The 27,967-nt window shown below is 36.3% G+C and overlaps 1 protein-coding gene across 2 annotated transcripts; it reads right to left on the minus strand.

Moving 5' to 3' along the window:
• Nucleotides 1–39: 39 nt before the first annotated feature.
• On the minus strand, nt 40–27,952 carry si:dkey-240h12.4 (death-associated protein kinase 2). 2 transcript variants are annotated; one of them, XM_022679114.2, is made up of 12 exons: nt 27,700–27,952; nt 17,208–17,323; nt 15,079–15,300; nt 12,402–12,540; nt 11,297–11,426; nt 6,897–6,945; nt 6,292–6,318; nt 4,584–4,736; nt 4,435–4,480; nt 4,058–4,147; nt 1,957–2,040; nt 40–1,779 (listed from the first exon to the last, which is right to left on the minus strand). In XM_022679114.2, exons 2-12 carry the CDS (start codon nt 17,267–17,269, stop codon nt 1,699–1,701), a joined length of 1,083 nt encoding a protein of 360 aa, XP_022534835.1. In that variant the 5' UTR covers nt 17,270–17,323; nt 27,700–27,952; the 3' UTR covers nt 40–1,698. The 2 variants fall into 2 exon arrangements, with proteins under 2 accessions (XP_022534835.1, XP_022534836.1); XM_022679115.2 differs by lacking the exon at nt 27,700–27,952 and adding an exon at nt 19,239–19,308.
• Between the last annotated feature and the right edge of the window lie 15 nt (nt 27,953–27,967).

The following is a 27,967-nucleotide window of genomic DNA, read 5'->3' on the forward strand; positions in this document are numbered from 1 at the left end:
GGAACCACTCAGTGCTCGAGTGAAGTGAAGACTTAGAGGTCTGACAGGTAAAGTTTATTCATAAACTAGCAAAAGCTAGTCTTCACCTAGGTTTTTTAGCAGTAACAGTAAAAGTTCACAAAAACTTTCTTTCTTCAGACAAAATATGTATTTAATACAAAAAAAAAAAAAAATCAACACTTCCCATGGAGACACAGCTCTGGCTAAGAACAAATTTGGCTAACAGATAATCAGAGGCACTGTGTGAGCTACCACTACAAATACCACTATTCGATACTCAGGTTCCACCAAAATGAACGGGTGTGATTTCCCTGTCCTTTCACAGCACTAAGGTTGCATGAGATGTGTGGTAAAAGTGTGTTAGGCAGTCTGTTCAATCAGTTCTGACTTTAGGACTCTAAAATACACTTTCTAATTGAGATACTTTAAATCTAGCTACTAGGCCTGAAAAATGAGCACTAACTTATAGCTAGCATCCTTTTGTATATACCCTGACTGATTGTGCCAAAGGAAGCAGTCAATCAATCAATCAATCAATCAATCTTTCATAGCAATATAAAGACATGTTCATAAGTTCTGTTTAGTTCCATTTTATATGAGAATTCAGATAACTGCAACTTGACTAGGTTTTTGTGAAAATTAGCATCACACATTAGCATGCAAAGCATTTTGTTTGCCCCCTGGATGAATATGACATTGAAATATCATGCATCAAATAGCATATTGTACATAAAATTGTAAAATACTAAAGATAAAATGTAAATGTAAACTGAAGACACTCTTCAAGACCATGGCATAAAAAGAGATATTACAACCCCATAAAAAAATGAACAAAAAGTTCTTAAAGAGGCATATTTTTGTCTCTTATTCTCACACAGTTAGCACAATAAAATTACAAATACATTTTTTATATATTTTAATAAAATGTTTGAACTTTAGATCCCTTTTGTATGCAGTTTCCCTCAACCTAAAGTACCAGTCAAAAGTTTGGACACACCCTCTCATTCCATGTTTAAAGACATGAAAACAGTTAAGGGACACATATGGAATTATACAATCAATTTTGAAGTAAAAAGTATGAAAACACATTAAAAGTGTCCACACTTTGACTGGTGCTCTACACTGGCTGTTTTTTTTCATATTTATTCTTTTTAATAACGAATGTGAATTCTGAAATGTGTTCAGAAATTTAAAAGTGTGCTTTAAAATTAATGTAAAAAATGATTCACCAAAAAATGTAAGATAATAATAATAGCTGGCTACCATACGTTCTGTAGCGCTGTATTGTGACAAATCTACAGAAATCGGTGCAGTGGACGGTAAAGTGTGAATACACTGTCAGACCACATGGTACAAATGCTACAGGTACTGGTATTGGTGTTCCTCAAGGTACATTGAAAATGTACCCTCAGTTACTACTGTATGACCATATGATTCCATATGAACAAGAATGCTTATCAATCCCAATCTCTGAAACACCCTGCCCTGGGCATTTATGATGTACACTTCTTCAAACAAACCTGATTCAACTAATTAACTAATCAATTAGTTAATTAATAAGTCTTTTCAAAGTGCAGTGGCTGTGCAAGCTGGGAAACCACTATAACGTGCAGGGTGCCTCCAGGACCAGGATTGGGAAACACTGGAATAATGGAAGCCAGGGAACCATGGGCAGATGGGGTCCTCTAGAGGTGAAGCTCAGGAACTGCTGCTCAGTCTGCGGCGGATGAGAGAGGCTGGTTTGGTCTCAATGTCCTCTTGGTCACTCTCACAGCTTCTCTACAGTGGCAGAAATGAGCACAATGGGTATAGATAGGATGTTCCACATCTTCTATGAGTTCGTTGATGCATTAGATGAAAGAAAAAGGGCTGACTAAAACCCGTAAAGCATAGGCTGAAAACTGTCCACACACCTCAAGCATCTCACCATCAAAAATAATTTCAGGTAAGCCTTACCAGTTCCTCGTCCTCTTTGGCCCTCTTACATAGCAGCTGCAGACGGCACAGTCTGTTACATGCCCATACCATGTTATAGGACATCTGAGAAAAAAAGCAGAAGGCACAGGCTATAAAGAAGTGATCAGTAAGAAATGAGAGTGAGTTTGTGAAAAGGCTTCAGCAAATTTCAATGCACCAGAGAAAGTTGTCTACTCCTCCACAGAAGCAAAGCTCACTCTGGTTGCCAAGTTGAGGACACTGAACCATTATGAACGAGTGAGACAAGTTCAAAAACTTCTACCATGGCAAGCAATGATAGAAACCAACTAAAGAATTTATATAACTTTGTCTTCAGTTAGCAAGCTAGCTTTATGCTTTTTTTTGGTCACAAAGATTAATGAGATACTTTTCCTTGTTCCAATTTTAATTGAAAAATGTATTCTTATTTTTCATTTTGTCATTTAAACATCTGTGCAGTGAACACAGACATAGTAAACACACACTTTTATTCACACTAGTGACCACACACATTCACACACACACACACACACACACACACACACACACACACACACACACACACACACACACCCACACACACAAGGCAACAATAAGCAAATGTGTCCGATCAGTGGGCAGCCAATGATGCAAGGCCCAGGAAACAGTATGTGGATAAAGGCCAGGCCTAAGGGCACTTCAGTTGCATTCTGGCACTTTAGGGCATCAAACTGCAATGTTCTGTTCACAAGGCAGTGTTTCTAATCTTTTAAGCTTAATGATTTTAAGGGTAATTATTTATTGAATATATCCATACTGGCTAGCTGTGTTAAGAAAGAAAAACAAGCAAGATAAAGTAAAGTCACCTTTTGTTTGGGGTAATTAAACCCTACTATTATCTTTGGGGTCAATCTGTCAATATGTTTAAAGTCTCTGAAAAAATGTTTGACATAAGTTGTGATTTTTATTTATTGTCTTTTCTTAATTTGATCAGGACAAAACATAAAAAATATGTTTCAAATGTTTAAATTTTAATGTCTGTTTTATTTAAGGTTGTTTAATATGCATAAATATCAATAGTTTACTCACATTTGTGTGGTAATAATGTTGAGGTCACTATGACATTCTGTTTTATAGTTTTCCTCTAAATGTCCCTTAACTTTAGGCTCTAACTTAACAAAACAATATTTCTGATAATTTAAATCTAGAACGTCTGATAATTAATCAGATAAACCTAAGGCAGGGGTGTCCAAACTTTTTTTGTTGGGGGCCAGAAGGAGAAATATATCTGAAGTCACGGGCCACAGACTCTGTAATAAAACAAATAATGAAATATACCACTTTAAATAATACTTTATTCCTGATTATTTCATTTACACACCATTTTACTTGACTTACTATCTTTATCTTTGACAGTGTTGTGTAAACTAAGATTTTTCAAATTGATGTTTCATTTCATGATGTCTCTTAATATTAAACTCCTTAATTACGGCAACTTTTAGACTCTTTGGCCCGTTTTTCTGCGCTACAACTGAACACTCTCTCCGCTTTTAGACTCTTTTGCCCCGTTTTTCTGAGCTAGAAATGCGCACCCTCTCCGCTTTTAGACTCTTTTGCCCCGTTTTTCTGCGCTAGAAATGTGCACCCTCTCCGCTTTTAGACTCTTTGGCCCGTTTCTGACACCTAGCCTTCAAACTTTGAATCTCACACTATAAAAACCTGCGGGCCAACTTTCATTCTATTTCTAAAATACCTCGCGGGCCGCTCCAAAAAAGGAAACGGGCCGCAAATGGCCCGCGGGCCGTAGTTTGGACATCCCTGACCTAAGGTAACTGGCGAACTTTTCTAACATGTTTATTTAAATTTAATTATAATAATTTTCTGGAGGTTTATATTTTTGTGCTGGGGTTTTATTGACCCAGAGAATAAAACGTGTTAATAAATTTGAGGATAGCAGGAGGGTTAACAAATAAAATAGCTAATTGTAGCCCTAAAATATGAACTAGAATAAATAAAATTATGATAAAAAATCATTTATACATGTTGTACATGATTACGCCGGCAGATGGCAGTGTTGTACCAATAGAGTTAATCTAAAACACTCTCACACACAATCACATACCCTCCACTTTCTCCTGGCATTAAATTTCTTGAAGTTTTTCATGTTGATGGACGAGCGACTCCTGTTAGCTGCCTGCTTTCGAGTCAAGGGCTGAGAAAGAGAGGAAAAAATGTGTGTGTGTGAGAAAAGAAGAAAATTATCACCATCATCCCTATACCAGTATATTGTACCAGTAAATTATACTGACGATTTAAGAGCAATTGGGCTAATTATGGACAGTACTAAGCCAACTAAAAAAAACAACAACATTATATTAAACTGGAAAAGCAGTGCCTCAATATTAACATGCTCTTTTAAATAATCTCCTGAGGTAAACATCATCATTGTGCAATAGTATTTTAAAACAAACATTACTTTCAATTAAATTTAGGCCCTACCTTGATCCAGGGGTGCAGTAAACATTCTTCCGCTGTCATTCTCTCACTGTGTGGAGAATATCATAGGTTCTATCATCACAAGCCTTTTATGGTCAATAAAATAAATAAAATAAATATGCAAAATAATTTATTACAAATCTTTTAATTACCTGGGTTCTTTTATGAGCAGCTTCTCAATGAAGTCTTTAGCCATATCGCTTGTTTGGCTAAAGTATTGTTCTTCAAATTCATACTTCATATCTACAATGTTTCTTAGTGTCTCCTCATCCGTGTCTCCTTGAAACGGCGACAGACCACTTAATCTAGAAAGAAAAGAGTTAAAATGGATTTAAAACACCTCATATAAAAATATCTACATTAAAAAAAGCTGTTAAATAACAGGTTACTTAAAGGCTACCATAAATAATTACTGCAAACATTGGCATATTTTAGCACAAAATGTGAACATTTATTTACATTCCACACCTGAAAAAAAAAAAAAAAAGAAAATCAAGGTTATGATGATTTGCATAACAGTAATTATGTATACACTCATCATAAAAAAAACGATAAAGGTTACCATAAATGATTTAGAATTAAGTCTGATATGGGCAATATTTATTGATCTACATCTACAGAAGTAGTATAATGCAGGTCGAGTCGTAGAGTCGTAGAGGTTCCTAAAGGTGTCCTGTGATAATCCATCTCATACATCTACTGTATAATATTCTCATACAGTTCCTGCAGATTTTGCAGTAGGAGTAAGGGTGTTGATAGTGTGTCAAATAGCATCCCATACATTTTCAATCAGGGATTGGTCTGGCAATGTGGCATCACATTACCAGACTGAAGTAGCTCAAATCTGATTTTTTGCTCAATGTGGCTCAGATCTTTTTTTTTTCATGGCTGTGTGAACAGGCCAAATTCGATTTTTCCAAATCAGATTTTGAGTCACTTTTATATGTGGTCCTAAATTGAATACCTATCCGATCCATGAACATGCAACATGAATGTGAACGTAATAAGAATTCATGCGTCTTTTGGCTTTTACACATGCACTACATGCTTCTCTCTCGTACCCACACATCTCTTGGTGCAGCTGTGCAGCTATAGCTGTAAAAACAGCAAAAGCAAACTGCCTGGCCTTTTTTCACCTCCTCGACCTGAGCATGAACTTCAGACCAGCTGTTTACTGTTTCTCTCCACTCCAGCAAAAGATGCTCCACATACGAGCTGCTACCAAACTCATCCATTTCCCTTTATAAAGCTACGAGTCGTCTCTCAAATATGACATTTTTTTTGTTATTGGTCTAGAAGGCGACGTTTATACTGGTATCAATGTGCGCATGTGAAGCGTTTCAGGGACAGATTTGTTTACATTACACACAGATACAGATCACCTACATTTAAGAATGTGAACCGTCAAGAGAGCCACAACTGATCTGAGCAAAAAATCAGATTTGAGCGATGTGGCTTGTAATGTGAACGTAGCCGTAGTGTCTGTGTCTTTAAGGCAAGGTTTTGAGATGGTAGCAGTGTGTGGACGTGCATTGCCCTTTTGGAATAGTGCACCTGTCAAAGTGCCTGTAAACAAGACCAAAGGTTATCTGGCATCATACCAGGCATTCTCGACTTGTGTCTGGTATAAACAAACTGTTGAATGTTGTATCCACATACAGATTCGCAGGACTTGAAATGATTACTGAAAATGATCCACTTCCATTCTGAGTCACTTCATGACAGTCTAGCACAACTACCCACCACGTTTCATACCTGTTGCTTGATTTCTTCTGCATGCAAAGTCAGTGCTATTTTTTTGATGATGAGTGTGTATTAGTTTATTTTAGTTAAATCTAATATTTACATTAAATAACTTACAGTATGTAGGTGATAACACCGATACTCCTGTGAGAAAACACAAAAACGAGGTCAATCATCAAGCAAATACAAGACTAGATATTCCAAAACAGAAGCTTACATTCTGAAACAGGTGTAATCCTTAATTTACCCAAAATAACTTGCAGTAAGAAGCAAAGCAAAGCATGATATTTTCAGCTGTGCAAAAAGGCTTTATTTTAAGGGAAGTGAAAGTTTTGTGGATTTGCTGGTTTCAAAATCATTGGTGGTATTGTGTTTCATTTCTATTACCCATAAACTTACAGAGTCTGGTTTGAGCTCAGAGGAGCTTCGGCACAGAAACGAGAGGACCGCTATTCCTCTTATTACACCTCAATACAGCGTTGCAGTGAGTTTCAAGCTGTAATTTTACTTCTTCAAAAAGATAAAAAAATCAAGGAAATCCTACCTAGTGCTGCTTTAAGCTTAAATCCACTTGTGAATTGTGAATACAATGTTGTGTTGCGATTACTGACATTAGATGTTCCTTAGTATTGCTTATGCAAGTGTTGTTGAGTCTCTCTGAAATTCACCATTAAAACTGTTGTTTCATGTACAAGAGATACAGAACAACCTGTGCTGCTTACCACATGTCAGATGCTACGCTCAGGGGCTCATAATTTATCACCTCAGGGCCTGAGAAAAGCGAAAGAACAAGAAGAGAAGCGAGACAGAGAGAGGAAAAACAACAAATTAAAAACAAGTGCAGAACTAATGTTAATGGGCCAAGAATGTCCCAATGTCCAAGAATGAACCATTAAGAGCAGTCAGTGTTATATATATATATATAAAACCCTAACTGTTTTGCTCTTTATATGTCTTGCTCTTTATATGGCAATATGACAATATTTTGTTGTATTTTGAAATTTTTCTGATGCACAATGTACTTTTTCTGCTCTATATATATATATATATATATATATATATATATATATATATATATATATATGATACATTGTGCATCAGAAATATTTCAAAATACAACATAATAGTCATATTCCCCACCCATAATATATATGTATATCAACTTCAGTGTCCAGCAGCATGTCCAACACTCTATTAGGACTCTAGTACACACACCAAAGACTCCATATCCCAGAATGCTCCTACACAAGACCTCCCGGACGCTCCTGATCACTGTTCCTGCTCACCGAGCTCCTAGATTGCGCTCACCTGCTCTCCCCAGTATAAATACCCCTTGTTTCCTGTTCACCCCTACTTGATATTGAATCTAGTTTCCTATGTCTTTTACCTTGTTTTCTTTGTGTTTTGTATTTTTTTGGAACACTCTCTTGCCTAGCCCTGTAATGTTTGTTTTTCTCGTTGCTGTACATTATATTGTTTATAGACCTCTCATTTTGCCTTAGCCCTTCTACCTGTTTTTTTTTATATCTTCTGTAGGACATTTTGCCTTCTCACACTCTAGTGTGTTGCTATTCTTTGCTGCCATTTTTGCTGGTTTTGTCCCTGTCTGATTTTTACCATCCCTGTAAAGCTAGGCCCTTTGTTAAAAAACATTGTTTTTGGTATCTGGTCGTGTGTATTTGGCTAGCGTGACACTACTATACATGTATAACTACAAAAGAGAAAATATTATGCTGCAACCACTTTAACAGACATAAATTAAAGATATGTAATATCAGTTTAGACACAAAAAGGACTCAAATGCCTGTCATGATATCTATTTTATTTAACCAAAAATTGTACCATGTAAGTATTATATGCAAGTAATATCAATTTTATGCCACTGATATAACGGAAGTATGATCTTTTTAAGATTACATCCGTATATATTGTACGGTAAGTTAATACATGTAATTATCTGGACAGGCCTAAAGAAAACTCCACAAAAACATAAATAATAATGAACAAAGGGACTTTGTGAATTGACCCTGGATCCACACTGTTGCTGCAAAGAACTATTGTTGCAGCTTTCTGAAACAAAGAACTCTTATTGAAGCTGCTCTGAGGTTTCGTAGCTGTTTCTACTACAACACCTCAAGCACTCGCTTTGACTCGGCTACTTCCTGTGGCATAAACCACCACATGCTACAGCTGGGTGGTAAACTCATTAGAGGTAGTGGGCCACCTTATATACAGTGGGTGTCAACTGAGCATGACCAGTTAACATTAAATTACCTAAGACTGTGTAAAGTGTAAAGACAAGTAGTGTGGTGTGATAAATGACAACTTTCTGTGTCTCCAATCTTGTTGATTTTTACTTTATTACATAATCTGTATAAACTCTTTTTACATTGACCTCAAATAACAGATAAGAAGATTCTATCTCTCTACTGTAAAGTGTCTGTTTCAGAGATGTTTTTTCATGACAGCAACAATAAAAACATGTCACAATATATATGTTCATCAACAGCATCAGTGTTCAGTGTTTGCTTTAAACCTGCCAGTTCCCACAGTGTGTTAACAGGGCTAGATACCTTCTGGAGAACATTAGGCTCCATCATCCTGACATAGCAGTAAAAACACTGTGACTTTGATTAAGTCACTTCCACACAGTGTAAAACACAAACTGTGACCAAGTGCAAAACTATTTGCTTAGTAAAAACATTCGTTAAATGTGTAAGTAAGCTAAATCAGAACCAGAGTGCTGGTTGTGCTGTCTGAGAAACTCCAGACCTCTCCCTGAAATAGAGATTCTGACTCAACATCTGACTCAATCTCCACCCCCCAGCAGAAATGGATGTTCGGATTAGCTGTGTCCCCTGAGTTTGTCTTTTTTATCTGGCCCCCAGCTAAAATAGATATTCTGATTGGGTCTGGTTTTAAGTTTGACCGTTTCATGTCCCCTTCTTTAGCTGATCTGCAGATTCTGATTAGTTTTGCCATTAGGTTTTACTTCCTAAAGTGTTCCGCTTCCAGTTAAAATGTATTTTTTGATTCAATCTGACTGTCTGTTGTCCCTCTTTAAGCTGAAATGGAGAATCTGATTAATTCTGTATTTGATTTTGACTGTCTGTTGTCCCTCTTTAAGCTGAAATGGAGATTCTGATTGGTTCTGCTTTTGAATTTGACAGTATGTTGTCTCGCCTCAAGCTAAAATGGAGATTCTGATTGGTTCTGCATTTGAATTTCACTGTCTGTTGTCACGGCTCAAGCTGAAATGGAGATTCTGATTGGTTCTGCATGCGAATTTGACTGTCTGTTGTCCCGCTTCAAGCTGAAATGGAGATTCTGATTGGCTCTGCAATTGAATTTGACTGTCTCTTGTCCTGCCTCAAGCTGAATTGAACAACATTGAAGATTCTGATTGACTCTGCATTTAGATATGACTGTTTTGTTGTCCTGTTTAAAACTGAAATGGAGATTCTGATTGATTCTGCATGTGAATTTGACTGTCTGTTGTCCCGCCTCAAGCTGAAATAAAGATTCTGATTAGTTCTGCACTTAAATATGACTGACTGTTGTCCCGTCCTAAGCTGAAATAAAGATTCTGATTGGTTCTGCATTTGTATTTGACAGTCTGTTGTCCATCCTTAAGCTGAAATGGAGGTTCTGATTGGTTCTGCATTTAAATATGACTGTCTGTTGTCCCGTCTCAAGCTAAAATGGAGATTCTGATTAGTTCTGCATTTGTATTTGACTGTCTGTTTTCCCGCCTCAAGCTGAAATGGAGATTCTGATTGGTTCTGCCTTTGAATTTGACAGTTTGTTGTCCATCCTTAAGCTGAAATGGAGGTTCTGATTGGTTCTGCATTTAAATATGACTGTCTGTTGTCCCGCCTCAAGCTGAAATAAAGATTCTGATTAGTTCTGTACTTAAATATGACTGACTGTTGTCCCGTCTCAAGCTGAAATGGAGGTTCTGATTGGTTCTGTATATAATTTGACTGTCAGCTGTCATATTCCCAGTTAAAATGGAGAATCTGTTTGTTTGTGCCTCTGTCTTTTGTCTAAAAAAAAAAAACTAAAATATGTAAAAATGAATCCAACTTCACATTTAATTTACAGTATTCTAGCTCTGACTGGTCCATTACAAATAACTGACTATATTATTATCTAGAGCAGGGGTGTCAACACTACGGCCCGCGGGCCATTTGCGGCCCGTTTCCTTTTTTGGAGCGGCCCGCGAGGTATTTTAGAAATAGAATGAAAGTTGGCCCGCTGTTAAGCAGGTTTTTATAATGTGAGATTCAAAGTTTGAACGCTAGGTGTCAGAAACGGGCCAAAGAGTCTAAAAGCGGAGAGAGTGAAGATTTAGCGCAGAAAAACGGGCCAAAGAGTCTAAAAGCGGAGAGGGTGCGCATTTCTAGCTCAGAAAAACGGGCCAAAGAGTCTAAAAGCGGAGAGAGTGCTCATTTCTAGCGCAAAAAACGGGCCAAAGAGTCTAAAAGCAGAGAGAGTGCACATTTCTAGCGCAGAAAAACGGGCCAAAGAGTCTAAAAGCGGAGAGGGTGCGCAGTTTTAGCGCAGAAAAAGGGCAAATGAGTCTAAAAGCTGCCGTAATTAAGGAGTTTAATATAAAGAGACATCACGAAATGAAACATCAATTTGAAAAATATTAGTTTACACAACACTGTCAAAGATAGATAAAGATAGTAAGTCAAGTAAAATGGTCTGTAAATAAAAGTAATCAGGAAAATCTATTATTTAAAGTGGTATATTTCATTATTTGTTTTATTACAGAGTCTGTGGCCCGTGACTTATATATTTCTTCTTCTGGCCCCCAACAAAAAAAGTTTGGGCACCCCTGATCTACAGGTTTATGAATAATGTCGGTTTGGGGTATAAATGGGGGACTTTCCTTACAATTCTCTTCTAGAACTTAGTATAGGACTCCTGCAGACAGTAAGTTTGGTGTATTCCACTATTCAACACTTGTTTATCAGCACCCAACACTAACTCTGAGCTCAGTAACCACAGAAAAACCCTTTTTTGCCTTTGGTTTCAGTTTTAGGTGTCTCATTTTGTCACCACAAAAGCAACACAGCACATAGAAAAAGCCAGAAATACACACAAAGTCTCTTACCGATGTACTGAGGAGTTCCACACAGGCTCCTGTACTCCTCTCCTGGGGTGAGGCGCTGTGCCAGCCCAAAATCAATGATCTTAATCTCCGGGTGCTCCACCTTTTTATCTGACAGCATGATGTTCTCGGGCTGTTTGAAAACACACAGCGTAAAATTCATTGTCACATCATTAAAAGCCAGATGTGCAGAACATCACAGGTCACAGCTGGATGCTGTAAAACATGCATTTGCACTTTATTACTATTAAAGCGTTTCCTGTGTTAACTCGGGGGCACAATTTAGGTTTACGCCATCCAGTGAATCAGCATTGCCTGTCAATGCTAAGAATGTGGTAAAGTGGTTTTTACATTTAAGTGACAGGTTTACTATAAACAAATAAATAAATTATTTTAAGTTCCAAAGCTATTAATTCCTGGAACCAAAATATTCGAAAAAATATTATTTTAAATATTTCTTAAAGAGTAACACACTATATTAATTATTTATCATTAATACATGCCCATTTTCACATATCCATAATGACCATGATGGCATTTAACCTAAAATATCACAGAATACATACTATTTAATTACGAAATCTATTACGATAGCATCATAGCCCCGCCCCCTTATATATGTATTTAAAATAAAACCTTTTTCAGGTAAAAATGTTTAAGTGCATCTCCCTTAGTCTTAAATAATCCATCACTCTTCATCCATCAAACTTATTTTGTGTATAAAAGCTGTACTGTTGCTTTAAATGTCATCCTGCAAAGGTACTGATATCATGTGAGCCTTTGAAGCCACCACAAACAAAAAATATATAAAAAATGAATGATTAATTGTTTATTTGTTAGTTTTATATTTGTTGATCATATTAGACAAGATCTATTAAGCTCAACACAATTTTCTATTGCTTTTCTTTTGTTTTGCACAATCTCTTTTTTCAATTCACCATTGATAATGATATGTTAAATGCATTGGCGTGTGTGCTAGTTCAGGAACCTGAAGAATCAGAACATTTTCATTTTGAAAACTGCCATGTAATTCACATTCTGTGTATAAACTTAGACTTTAAACTTTTCCTCGTGGTTCAGGTGTGTTAAGGAAGTTGTCCTCGCTCACCTTCAGGTCAAAGTGGGCGATCTGTTTGCTGTGCATGAAGGCAACCCCCTTCAGGATCTGCTTCAGGAACTCAATAGCTTCGATCTCTGTCAGGTTCTCCTTCTCTGCAACAAAGTCAAAGAGCTCACCGCCTCGGATTCTAAAAGAGGAGACGAAAAAGCTTTTCAGTAAGCAAAGAAAACTAATTTACTTTATGTATTTTATAATATAGATAACTTATCAGTTTTAAGTGGTCTCATCTTTTTTTTTTCAGAGATGTAGATATTGATAACGATAAATAATGCTAAATCCTTTTTGATAGCATTTTGTCCAAAACACCCTCCATGTGGCATTAAAAAGCATTAGTGGTGACAGATCCTTAAAACAAAAAATATTTAAATACTTTCCTATACTGAATACAGTGACTTTTATTCAAAATGTCCTGCAATTCAGAACTCACACTCTTTAAGCTCTGTGTCTGTAAATGTACAGTTGGCTCAAGATATGCTTAAGTATATAGTTATATTATATATACGATAAGAACATTTATTTTACTTCTATTGGGAAATAGCAGTAGCACACAGAAAGCTCCAGTTCCACAGGTCCACAATCTTATCTGTTTTATTGACCAATGTGCACATTTATAGCTCACTGACACATTAACAGATCTGAGGGCATTTTTAAACAAATATTGTGAATGGACTGCTGTTGAGACCTTAGATATGATATGATAAATTCTGAGGGACGATCCATCATTAAGGCAAACCTCCAAGTTCTAATGGATAATCCTTACTCTGGTATCTCTCCCATGGTCCATCATTAAGCGTTTAATCCCTAGGGAATGTATGAGCGGTTTGACGCATTAAACATTAGCCAAAAATAATTTTAAAAAACCCTGTCCCGGGACACCAACTCAACTGTCCCAACAGTCGCATTTCCTTCCGTCTTTGAAGGTACTTTGATGGGAATGTCATATGCAGGCAAAATAAGAAGGCCAATCTTCACTATCTCAAACCCACTGTCCCCGAGAGATGCGTTCTGCAGCCAAGACTTCCATAAATCCTCCGGGATACCATAGATGGTTTAGATTTAGATTGTCAGGAACAGCTATAAACAGCCCTTCTATAAATAAGGACATAGAAACTTGTTACAAACAAAGCCAAACAATCTCCAGGAGCGTGTGCACTTGCACTTGCACACCAGGAACTGCCTCCTGAAGACGCTCTCCCCTGTAAAACCATCACATCAACACACTCTTTCAAACGTTTTTCACAAAATGATACATAAAGCGCACAGACACACATAGACTGATGTTAAATCCTTTGTCTTTAAATAGTCAGGCCATTGCATTGGTCCCTTGGTATCGGCTACATTGTGCGCGAGCATGCCGATCCTCCCGGCAAAAGGTTCTCCAGTGGAAAATTCAAGCCTACATGCTTCCTATCATGTTCATCAGTAACACCAGCAAATGCTACGATGCGTCCCATGCTGCTATCTGATCCTTCCTTTATCCTGCCCCAACACTAATCTACTGTAATAGTCTGGCTGAAAGATTAGCCGCGTATGTGAGAGGACGCAGGCGCTAAAAATATGTCCGCATGAAGTGTTCCCCAAATTGGAGCCATTTAATTTCACTCAGTCTGATCGTAGAAGATTGTAATTTATATATAGATACCCTACACTACACTGAAATGTGTAGAATTGATGTTTTAAATATTAAAAAACAGAAATATGTTAGCTTGTATACAATTTTTTTAGAGAGCACTGGCCAAGATCACAGTGACCTCACGGGAACTGGAAGCAGTTCTCTGTAGAGAGTTTAACATCAGTTCATGAATCTAGTGAGAAGGCCTGTAAACATTTGTGGAATTATCTAATCAGTCGTGTGATCGTGTGGTAGCTGTGCAATGCAAAAGTCATACAGATACAGGCCAATGTCTTGCCTGTTTGTGCTCAGTACATATGTATCTTATCTGTAACTAAACTGAAAGACAAAATAATTATAAATAACATAATATGTACAGGGGTTGGACAATAAACTGAAACACCTGGTTTTAGACCACAACAATTTATTGTTCCAAAGGACAGTTCTGGTGGAAACAGGAGAGCTGAGGTGCACATTGAATTCTGCCGTGATTTTATGTTTTTTGGATACAATCCGGGTTAGCACCCGAACATCCCTTTCAAACAGCTTCCTCTTGCAACCACAGTTAATCCTGTTGGATGTGGTTCGTTCTTCTTGGTGGTATGCTGACATCACCCTGAAAACCGTGGCTCTTGATACATCACAAAGACTTGCTGTCTTGGTCATAGATATGCCAGCAAGATGTGCACCAATAATTTGTCCTCTTTTGAACTCTGGTATGTCACCCATAATGTTGTGTGCATTGCAATATTTTGAGTAAAACTGTGCTCTTACCCTGCTAAGACACTCTGCTCTTACTGGTGCAATGTGCAATTAATAAAGATTGGCCACCAGGCTGCTCCAATGTAGCCATGAAACCTCCCACACTTTCAGTTGTGTTTCAGTTTCACTGTCCAACCCCTGTATGTTTGGGTAAAGTAAAATTACGGCACACACTTTACTTGATTGTCTAACAGAACAAGGTACTATAAAAACACAAATCTTCTTGACGATTTTTAACCTATTGATTTTTTTCTCCCATTTTTTCCTATTTTTTCTCACACAATCACTCACAGTTCAACGACGATGACCACCTCAGCCCTGCTCTCGAACACGTCTTTGAGGGCCATGATGTTGGTGTGCTGCAGTGCCTGCAGGATCTCCACTTCACGCTCCACGGACTTCCTCTCCAGGCCCAGCCTGCTGCTCACACTCCGCCGGAGCTTCACAAACTTCCCTGCCCAGGACACGCCACTGGCCCGCTCTCGCAGCTCCCGCACCTGCCCAAAGTGACCACTGCAAGAAACATATGCAGAGAAGCAATGTAAAAGAGTAACATTTTAAATTTTATAATCCTTTTATACTAAGGGACAAGCTGCTCAGAATATCCAGTCATTTTTAATGTTCACATTTATTGTGTGTACAAAAGCATTTTTTTTTAAATCGAAGGTATCTAGGTTTGACGTTTTAATTACGTTATCGACTTGTTGTGCTATAATTGAACATGACCTGAATAATTTTAGCAGACCTCGATATTGCCACTGTGTTTATTTAAGCAGTCTTTTAACCAAGCGTGCTATTACCCTTTTACCTTTTTAGGACTCTTACTGAGTTAACAACTGAGGGGGTTCAAGGGGAGGAGGGTTAATTATTTTATTATTATAAATAATTGTTTTTTTTTTTCTATATATTTTTTCTTCTAGATTGTCATTCTTTTATCCTTTATTTTGTGTTTTACCATTTTATTGTATGTTACGAGTATATTTCTTTGTTAAATATGAAAATGGATGACTCCTGTTCAAGAATTTTGACTGTATGCTGGTCTGCTTTTTCCTTGATGTTGAGTCTTCAATAAAAATATTTTTGGAAAAAAAATCAGAAAAACAGGTGACTGCTCTTTATATGTTTATATGGTAAAAATATAAAAAAAATGAAGATACATTTTTTATCACAATACATTCTGGGACAATTTATCATCCATTTAATAAGAGTTTTTGTGACAAGACTAGGCAGGGACAGTTCTAGGATCAGAGTCTTATAGGGATGCTGGGCACCAGCACCCAACTAACTCAGCCCCAGAGATAAACCTGTTGGACCCATAAAAACATTTTTACGTATTTTTATTAAAGATTCCTTCCATAGCCACATCTGCCGTTATCTGGTCTAATTTAAATAGCTAAAAGCAGTAAGCTACAGCTAATTGTCTGGTCCCCCCCACACACACAATCACACGCACGTTTTAGGAGTGGGACATCACTTGTCTCATCATATCTTCTGTTATTCTGTAAAATTACTGTAATTAGCTGATACACATACAGACAGCACTACTACTAGCAACCTCTCTTACTTCAGTTTAAACAGTAGACTGTGGCTGCAGCCCACAACTTTAGCCTACTAAATTTAAAAAAGCATCAGACAATAACAGTATAAAAAGTGCTGTTTGTATGTGCATGATTAGTGCACGTCAGCATAGCGGGAAAGTGGAGTGAACACCCTAAAAAATACTAGTTATGCCCCTGGGTCTAAGGGTATTAAAAGGAATTTATCCTGCTATCCTACAAGCCTATGACACTGATTACACCTGGTTATTTTGTGTTTATACTAAGTTTCAGGATTATATATGGATAAGATATAATAAGACACACAAAAATGCAGGTGTAAAGTCACCCAGGATGCATTTAAAACTGATGCAAATCCGATTGTTTATCGTTGTTTATCTGAGAAACATGAGCAATTGAAACTCCTACCAGTACACCCAAAATACCAGTAATACTAGATGCACAACAAGTACATTTGCAAAGGATGTGAATGAACTGTCTCACACATTAATTGTTTTGTATCAGTTTGCTTGGTCTAACAAATCTTATTTTTAGGCTACACAATTCAGATAGTAGTCTAAAATGACCAGGTGTAAATGGCGCCTATTTTAGCTGACAAATAGAAGTTTTTATATAAACCGATAAGCACTGTGCAAACAATGTTTGTCCATATTTCTGAACATGTTGTTTTAGTACAATCCAAAAACTGTGGGCTTCAGAATAGTGCTAAAACTGCAACACCCACCACTGCGATTTTAACCAATTTAATTTTTAAAATACCAATACTGACCAAGTATATTAAGTGTGACCTTGTTGCTTCTTTTTCACCAGCTAGGGAAATTAATGGCTCATTTTTAAAATAACAAAAAAATATATAGAACCTACCTGCCCAGTATTTCTCCGATCTCATAGAAATCCTCCACATTCTGCAGGTTGAACTGAGCCATGGTCCCGCTAACCTTGTGTCCTCTCTACAGTCCAACCAGGGCTAGTCCTGCATCCTTTGGAAACAGAGAGTAAGTCAGAGGTGTTGAGTTAAAGAGCTGTTAGTGAGTGAACAATGTCTCCAGAGGCTTCTGTGCGCTCAAATGCTGGCACTTTAGAATGGCTGACATCTCAGATATTGCCACCAGACTGAGATATCTGACACTTATCTGATAGAGTGAGACTCTGATTGCTTAATACAAGCCTCTCATTCCAATACAAGGGACAATATTTCAGAGCTTTCAACAGAATGAAACAAGAAAAAATTATTTTAACAATGATTATAGTGGGCAAAATATATTTTACCTAAAATGAGCGCAAAAATAAATAAAGCATTACCCCAGATTAAAGTACAGGGGAGTACAGCTTTTGCTCAAGAGTTTTCTACCAGGGCAAATGTAATAAAAACAGAAAATGCTTTAAACGCTGAAAATCAGAGAGTATTAGATGAGAGGGAATTAGCTTGCTTTATTATTGGCTACGATCTAATTAACTCGATCCCACGCCTTAAAAAGTTGTGGCCTCGCCTTAATTATCTCACTCACATGCCTTAATTATCTCGTTCCCACGAATTAGGATTTTGTTCCTATGCCTTAATTATCTCGTTCTCACACATTATATATTTATTTTTTTAACATGATGTCACCTTAGGGGCTCTGTATGTATTAGCTCTAGGCAACATACAGTACTACCTTGTGGCTAACTGCACTTTCGTAATGCTGTATATGCTATGCTATGCTATGCTTAGCTAAGAAAATGAATTATCTCCGTATTTTTGCAGTGTTAAAAAAAATTATAAAGCTGTAATTTTGTTGTTTTAAACTAATTTATTAAGTTTTCTTATTCTAAATTTCTGCAATCTGCCAGCAGAGGTGTTAGACCTGTGGTTGGTTCTCTTGACACCCCACTTTAAATATGGTCAACCAGCCAAATTATTGGTTATGTTGCACTGTACAAGGCTAATAATACGTACGTTGTCCCAACAAATTATACAATTTAAATTCGAAATTCTGTATAATTTACATGTTCAGAGACATAAACATTCAGTAAAGTCATTCTGCAAATTATTAATTTTGGAGAAACTCATACACTCAGATTTCTTTACAGTGGTGGTAAATATAAATTTATGACTCAAATTTAGACATTTTATTTACTTTTGTTTACATTTTAACCATTGTATTACATAAAAATCCTGAAAATACACTTGTTTGGGGTATCACATATTGTATCCTTTACAAGACATTATTGCGTTTTATAGATTTTAAAAATTGTATTCAAGACTGATCAAGATTCCTGTTATTTTTATGTTGTAATTTTTCTTTCTTTCTTTTTTTTTAGTTTTAGCTAACCGGTACTCTATTTTCTTTTATCAGACTCCTTAAAATATTATAATTAAAAATAATTATAGCAATAAAAAAAAAAAAACGAAATTCCACAACCTTCAGTTTGGTAGCACTTAGGGGTGGAACTTCAAATGTAGCTTTAAAATATATTAAAATTTGATAAATAAATGTGAGTCAAATTAAAAATTACACTTGTTCAAATTACTTGCTGGCTACATTAGCCTTGTAGCTCTAGTTTTGCTTTTTTGTCTTCATGTACTGAAGCTTCTGACCTCCTTCTCCTTGTAATTCTTTACAGATGCTAGGCAGCTAAACAGCAGCAAAACAGCCAGCATGACTCAGTTTATCAGGACTTACAACAAAAGCCTGAATGGAAGAGTCCAGCTGGTTAGCGCTAATCAGCGTCACCACAGCCAACATTCTGACACCCGGGCTAGAGTTACAGCACACGCTAATAATACTAGCCATTTGCTAACAAACAATGTACTCTGAGCTATTGATAGCATCTGTTGTTAGCATAAAACATGGGAAAGGCAGACCACAACACAAATGAATTTCTATTCAAAGTAACAGGAAAAGGACAATTTACGAGATGAAGATCTGTTCCTCTTTAGCATGTTCTGGGAATCAGCAAAAACGACAACACTTTCTGTCACTTCCTTGCTGTTCAAAAACACTGCAAAAAACATCTGCAAGTCATTTTACATTCACATGTTCTTGAAGAGCTCACTGGTTAAGATTTAATCATTTGTTTGTCAGCGGATGTTTTAGAATTCCTGCTGAGAGTCTTTAGCATTCCTGCTCAGTCTGTCATTTTAGATTAGCGCAATGCTAATCAATAAAACCCAAAACAAAAGCGCAACAACAACAGCGGTACTCAGCTAACCCACCCCAAATCATATTATTTTGTATACAATATTAGAATTACAGTATGTGGACTCAATTATTAGGATGGCTAATCATTCATTGTTTCTTCCAAACAAAGGGTGTTCTTTAAAAAAAAATCATCCTGCTTTATTGAAGTAACCGTTTCAACTGTCCAGGGAAGGCATTGCTGTGAGGAATTCATTCCATTCAGTGACAAGAGCGTAAGTGAGATTAGGATGTTGGAGTATCCCCACCCACCTCAATTTTAAAATCTCCCCAAAAGTATGGCCAATATTTTTGTGCTGTTTCTGCTCAAGAGAGTCATATTCTAGTGATAAGCAATACTTCTATACAGAGACTTAACCAGCTGTGTTTGTGCATTTACACATTTATGTCACATTGCTTAAAATTAAATAAACATAGAAATTCCACAACCTTCCTGATGAAAGCATGTATTAAAATACAGCTCTAAAAAATTAAGAGACCACTTATTGGAGATGTTTTTCCTTGATTACCAAATTACTAAATTGAAAACGTCTGGAATATAATCAAGAGGAAGATGGATTATCACAAGCCATCAAACCAAGCTGAACTGCTTGAATTTTTGCACCAGGAGTGGCATAAAGTTATTCAAAAGCAGTGTGTAAGACTGGTGGAGGAGAACATGCCAAGATGCATGAAAACTGTGATTAAAAACCAGGGTTATTCCACCAAATATTGATTTCTGAACTCTTAAAACTTTATGAATATGAACTTGTTTTCTTTGCATTATTTGAGGTCAGCCAAATAATGCAAAGACATTTCTCATTTCAGCCATTTCTCATTTTTAGCAAATAAATGCTTTGGATGACTATTTTTTGGGGAATATGGGAGCAATGATGTCTGTAGTTTGTAGAATAAAACAACAATATTCACTTTACTCAAACAAATACCTATAAATAGCAAAACCAGAGAAACTGATTTAGAAACTGAAGTGGTCTTTTAATTTTTTCCAGAGCCGTATGTGTTAAAAAGACATGAGCAAGATAAGCTATGCACTTTGTTGTAGTCACTGTTATTCATTTAACCATACAGAATTTTAATTTTAATAAATATTTTACATTGAAAAACCAAATGTATAGCCTACAACTATAGGCTTAATCCCTGTCTATAAAACTACCCCAAATGTTTGTTCAGCAAAGCTGCATTTTACTTGAAGTAAACTCTAATAATTGCAGTGTAACAGGAAACAGCCCTGACAAGACACCCACAGGCCATGCATAAATTACTACACATCTAACAGCTATAAAAGCTATAATGGTCGATATTTGCTTGCATTAAGATACAAAATGTCAACAACAGATGGGATATCAGTGATAACCTTGGGTAAGCAGAAGGGGCATTAAAGTGCACTAATGCATTCTGGGGATTTATTGCCTTTAGTATGTTGACTGAACAGTAATAATCTTAAAATATACATACTAAAACCTTTTAATGTATTTTATACACAAATATATAAAATAATATATAGTATATAAATATGCACATAGGCATCTGCCCAGCCCACACCTTATAGATAATCCATACACGGATCAGTTTCCAAGCTAAAGGAATCAAACCTGCTTGGCGTGTTAAAGATTTATATAAGAATAAACAACAACAACGATAAACACTGCGCCTCACCGCTGTGAGAACGCACCCCAGCTGCTGTAATCGGCAGAAAAACAGGCGTGTGCGTGTTAGATGAGTGGTGTTTTACAAAAGGGGCTATTGGCGGTGTGTTCACTCGCCCTCCCGGTTTTCCGTCCTGCCTGCTGAGATTGTGAGCATAAAGGCAGGATCTGCAACAATAAATATTTACACAGGCTGTAGGGAGAACAGGAACAGCCCCCTGTTTATCAGGAGCCACCCCAAAAGAAGCACTGTCAGAAGAACACACACATGCAGATGTGTTGTCTGGTCATACTCAAACCCAGTTCAAGAGTTTCCAAAGACGACAGGAGGTAAAAAAAAAAAAAAAAACAAGAACACAGCATTACAGTACCTACTGGTACTCTTAATGAAAAGTTCAGCTAAACACTACAATATGAATTGATAGAAATAATTTTGCCTTTTCTTATTTTTGACCAAACATCAAAGCTATGGTCAATTTTGACCAAGTATTTTTATTGCCAAATACTCAGTGCATCCCCAAAAATGATATCCATCACACACTGGAATCTTGGGTTCAAGTCCCTGCATGGAAAATGACATTGAGATATGTTGTTGCTCAGCAATATAAATCTCTGGAAGAAATAAGAGAGCATTTCAGTAACTGAATCAGTTTTTCTGATTATGCTATGTATAGGTATCTAAGTAAAATGAACATTGTTGCTTTACTCTGTAAACTACAGACAACATTTTTCCCAAATTCCGAATAAACATATTTTGTCATTTAGAGCATTTATTTGCAGAACATTGGAAATGACTGAAATAACAAAAAAGATGCAGAGCTTTCAGACCTCAAATAATGCAAAGAAAGGTTTTATCATAAAGTTTTAAGAGTTTAGAAATCAATATTTGGTGAAATAATCCAGTTTTTTAATCACAGTTTTAATGCATCTTGGCAGGTTCTTACACACTGCTTTTGGATAACTTTATGCCACTTCTGGTGCACAAAAATGCAAGCAGTTCAGTTTGGTTTGATGGCTTGTGATCATCCATCTTCCTCTAGAGGTTTTCAATTTGGTAAAATCAAAGTAACTCATAATTTTAAGTGGTCTCTTATTTTTTTCCAGAGCTGTATTTGTAATAAAGCATGTGTAACGTTTCTTCAAATTTATCAACCTGGACTAGGGTCTGATTCACAAAGCATTTTCCCTCACAGTTTGCAGATTATGCAGGAAACGTGTTTCACAAAAAAAGTATCGCTCGCAATTCAGTGGAATATCTGTGACTACTTTAGAAGTTTCTTTCAGGTATTGCACTTTTGTTCATGAATGCAATCAAATCCTCACAGCACTGCCCCAAAATATAGTAGAAAGCTTTATTTGCACATTAGAGAGTCATTTTTAAGAAAAAATGAATAAGCAAGGACGAAGAATAAGCAGGATTCCCAATACAGTGTATCATGCATGGCATTATAAGGTAAAGTAGTACCTAAATAAGCCTTTGCTTATTACATATAAAACTCTTTTGGGTCATTGGTTGTTTTGGATGGTAAAAAGATACAGACTGGTATATTGGTGTTGTAATCATGAGAACACCTGGACCTATCACATTGCTTTCTGTACAAAGATCCATTTCACATCAAACCACACTGAATGGCTTTGTGAAAGGGTTGTGGCTAAACTGCTAAAGGCTGACTGGATGGATTAATGCAAAATCATCAGGTTACACTACATCACAAAACCAGGGAAATCACAATGGGCTGCCTAGCAGCTTAGGAGAGTGTATGAAGTTTCTGTACTGGGGAGTGAAAGGTATAATTCAGAGTATTATTCAATATTTGGTGGAATAATCCTGGTTTTTAATCAAAGTTTTCATGCATCTTGGCAGGTTCTCCTCCACCAGTCTTACACACTGCTTTTGGATAACTTTATGCCCCTCCTGGTGTAAAAAATCAAGCAGTTCAGCTTGGTTTGATGGCTTGTGATCATCCATCTTCCTCTTGATTATATTGCAAAGGTTTTCATTTTGGCAAAATCAAAGAAACGTAATTTATAAGTGGTCTATCAGTTCAAAAATTTACATCAGTATGTGTGTGTATGTTATGCATCAACTTGAAAGCTCCTCTCCCTTTCAAATACTTAAAGCTTCTCTGTAAGACTTCAGCCTGACCTTTCATAACCTCTACCTCCAATCCTCCCTGAGGCATCCAGAGGTGCGGCCACACCTCCTGCATGTTTCCAGAGTGCCTTCAGCAAACTAGGATCAACCACACCAGAGCATGTGAACCTCACAAACCTGCAGACTAGCCTGAAGCTGCTGTAGCTGCTCAGTGTGAACAACCTGGACTCCATTAGTATCTAAATATGGTTAATCCATAAATGACACAGCTGGCCAATATACTGCACTGTAGGTGTCATCAAAATCTTAAGGGTAATCAGTTGTGAGGCACTGTTGAAAATAATAAGATGTTTTACATTTCTTAAAAATATTACTAAACAAATGTTCCTGTCATGTTGTTATCCCTAACCTTCATCTTTGCTGGGTTTAAAGGTGAACAAATGTTTGTTGAATAGTCCACCTCCATTAACCCCCTGCATTCCATTTTACACCATCAACAAGCTCAAAGTAGTTTGTCAAAGTTGTTTGTCTGCCTGCCATGGACTTTAATTCACTCACTAAATACTCAACTTCCAAGGATGCACCCGCCTCTAACCTTCCAGATATGCCTGATCACCTGACGCTTCGGCGTTCTAACTCGCCAGCCTTCTAATCATTCACACCTGTCCTCCTAGTATAAATAGCCTCCTGTTTTTGTCTCTAGTTGCCAGGTATAGAATCTATTTTCTTAGCTCTTCTACCTGTGTTTCCTTTGCTTTTATTATCAATCTTTCTTGACTACCCAAATGCCTTGCCGTACTAATCATTTTTGGATATCCTGTGTAAGACCTTTTTGCCTGCCCACTCTGGTACTTTGCTAGTCTGCTGCCCTTTTATTACTGACGTTGCATGTGGGTCCATCGTGTGTTTGGCCACTGTGACAATTATAGACATATTTTAACGTTTTCCTACACCCCAAGTCCATTTTACACTAAAAATTAAAAATGACTCATTCATTGTGTTTATACTACATATGTTAATAATTTGCTAATGTTAAAAATCTTGTATGTCCATTTTTGCCTTTTTTGACATTTGACATAATGTAAATCTGGCAGCTGTTCTTCACACTATATTAAAGTTTTATTATAAATGGGCCGATAGAAAAGCTACAAAATGACTTTACATTGACTTCCACTAAAATTCAAGTTCTGTACGGGTGCCATTTTGGAGATACATGTTTTTTTGTCTGACAGCGGCAACATGTTATTATGCACAGTTTGTTATTACACACATACTGTTCCAGAGAGTAATTACATTAGAGATATAATTTTGAAAAACGAAGGACATTTTTTGTTGATATGAATTGTAAACTATCAAAAGCAACATGATAATGACCTGTAATGAGTGACATTTGTTTATATTAATATTAGTGGGGCTAATTTCTCTGAATATACACAGATAAATGCCTTTAACTTCTCTTAAAGGTTCATCATCAAGAATTTACTGAACTGAATTTCTATTCAAATTTCTACTCAAAATTCTGATACATTGTGAATAACCGCTGCTGTGTTCAAATGATGTAGAAAAGTATAAATGTATAAAAATCGAGGCACATGTTTTTTTTTTTTTTTATTGGACAGAGGTGAAATGTGGGGTGTCCCTAAAAAGATAAATGACCTTGTCAGCAATGTTACATCTAGCATAAAACTCAAATGACCAGGTCATTTTGTGTAGTACATAAAAAGGTTACATTCCTGTTGTGTACAGTGTGACCTCTGGTTCTTATCGCCACAACTGTGAAGAAATCTGAAGGCAGCAAGTTTCTCCACATTAAACCGTTTTACACCAAATCCTCTGCGAAAGACTTAGATTTCATCTCAACAACTGCAAATATACGTATATACTGAAAAAGAACCGCTCCCTTCAAAAAATAACCACTCCATTGATTCTACAGACATTTCCTCCGTTTATTTTGGTCCCATCATCTTGAAGAGTGTGGTTTATGCCTAAGAGATTAGATCTAACACCGGCTGATAGTGTCAGTGATAACAGGACGCACATCTACCACAAGAAAGCAAGTTAAAAGGAGGTCTTTAAGGAAATGCAAATATGAAATAAACAGAAAGGAAAAAAAGCCAGACATCTGCCGAGCTTAACAGACATCACAGAAATAAACAGAATTGAAAACTGAAGGTGGTTCAGCAACAGGTACTCAGATCCTGCAGCTTCAGGCTTCAGTTTAGACTGCAGGTAAACAAAACCAAAACAAACAAACTGGTAAAAAAATAAAGCAAGTCCTCCCATTAGCAGATTTTTTTCTAAGGATTATATGATTATATGATGTCCAAAAAGTCAAATCACTTTTTTCCAGCTTAATCACTAATAATTATACACACAATAATTATTGCTGTTATGCAGGCATCCACCCTGGCATTTAAAGAAAACATGGTTGATCAAGATTTGCAAACATTTTGAATTTATACTGATGTGTATACATGACAGGATGTACGCAACCATGACAGGGAGGACAATTCTAGCCATTCAAGAAATCATGGTTGCAAAAATTTTGAATTCAGTGTTATCTATATTCTTTGTCTTTCTGTCCTTTGTGTTTATTAAATGATTATCTTATTTTGCCATTTCTTACCTTGTTTTATTCATGATTCCCTTTATTCTGTTTCAAAGATACATTATATTGTGTAAAATTATTTTAATTACCTTGATCTTTTACCATGACAGTGTGGAAAGCTTAAGCTTGAGTATGGAGACAGTATGAGAGATATTACATAAAAATCAATATGATTAATTGCTTCAAAATAACAGTGTAAAGGATGTGATGTCACTCAAGTAAAAGCTTACTCTCTTAAAGGGGCGGAGTTTCCCAGCATGAGAGGGTGGACAAGGAATTCTAGGAAATGTTTAAATAGCTAGAATGTTTTTAAGAAAATAGTTAAATGAGCTAAGTGAATAATTAAAATTCCCAAATTATTACAAACATGTACAGAACTTCAAGAAAATATTCCCCCACATATAAGAAACCTGTACAAAATGTACACAATTACATGCCTCTATATTTGTAATAATGTGCTCATTTAGAGTAAATCTTGAAAAAAAAAATTGTTACACAGTCTTTGTCTGAAATGTAAAGGCACATTATGTTAATTTTGACCTAAATGATCCAGATTATATATCCACCAAAGTCAAATCAGTGGAATTAAGCTAGTTAGTTGAAGTGAGAGCGTTTTGTTGAAAATAAGTAATTGACTCTAACATTCTGAAAAGTCTCTTTTGTGAATGAATCTGGTGATTTTAGTGAGGATCTTTTTTCTTTTTTTCTTCCCTTTTCTCTTGCCAGCTCTCTTCAATTCTAATTCTTCATTTCTTTTTTGATTTAGTGATATCTATGAGCAAATGAGGACATCTGAATAAGAAACAAGAAAATCTGATAAGCATAACAGCTCTTGAAGATATATATATATCGTAGAACGCCTTTCAGCTAATAGATAACGAGATATATATCGTACATTACTTTTCATCTAAACAATATCGAGATATGTATTTTATATTGCCTTTTAGCTAATAAATATTGAGATACATATTGTGTATTACCTTTCAGCTAAAAATATCAAGATATATATCATATTTTACCTTTCAGCTAAAAAATATCAAGATATATATTATATATTACCTTTCAGCTAAAAAATATCGAGATATATGTCATATAGCCCCTTTTAACTAATAAATATTGAGATACATAACGTGCATCGCCTTTCTGCTAATAAATATCGAGGTATATATCATGTATCGCCTTTCAGCTAAAAAATATCAAGATATATGTGGTATATGGCCTCTCAGCTAAAAAATATTGAAATATATATTGCATATCGCCTTTCAGTAAAAAAAAATGAGATATATATATATAGTATATCGCCTTTCAGCTAAAAAATATTGAAATATATATCGTATATCACCTTTTAGCTAAAAAAATATCACAATATATATTGTATATTACCTTTCAGCTAAAAAATATCTAGACATATATATTGTGTTTCACCTTTTAGCTAAAAATATCGAGACATATATCTATATCCCCTTTCAGCCAGACAATTTTGAGATATATATTGTATATTTCCTTTATCACCTTTCTGCTAAAAATATCGAGATATATATCATATATCACCTTTCAGCTAAAAATATCGAGATATATATCATATATCACCTTCCAGCTAAAAATATCGAGATATATATCGTATATCGCCTTTCAGCTAAAAAAAATACTGAGATATATAATGTATATCGTCTTTCAGTTAAAATCACCAAGCCAAGCCCTACTACATATATAATATCTAAGTTCTCACAGAGAACATCTCAAATTTGTATCCAGCCAATAAAAAATAGACAGATATTCATGAATATTAACTGCAATATTACACTGTGTTCGTAATTTCGTAATTTACCTTGCTAGTTAAAGCAGTGGAGAGGCAGAACCGACGATCCTCCTGTTTCCTCGTCAACCTGTAGATGATATCCTCTCAGTGATCCTGGGCAGCTGTAGGAGTCCAGTTATCATCCCTGTGTTACAATATCAGTTCTCTCACTAACCGCACACAGCAGAAAAACACACAAAGTGAGAACACATCTCGCTTTCCGGAGATAAACGTCTACTTCCCCTGCTCTCACTGACTTCCCGTGACTCTGACACAGAGTTGCTAAACTGGTCCAGCC

The sequence above is a fragment of the Astyanax mexicanus genome, chromosome 4 (assembly GCF_023375975.1).
Source record: "Astyanax mexicanus isolate ESR-SI-001 chromosome 4, AstMex3_surface, whole genome shotgun sequence".
NCBI lineage: Eukaryota > Metazoa > Chordata > Actinopteri > Characiformes > Acestrorhamphidae > Astyanax > Astyanax mexicanus.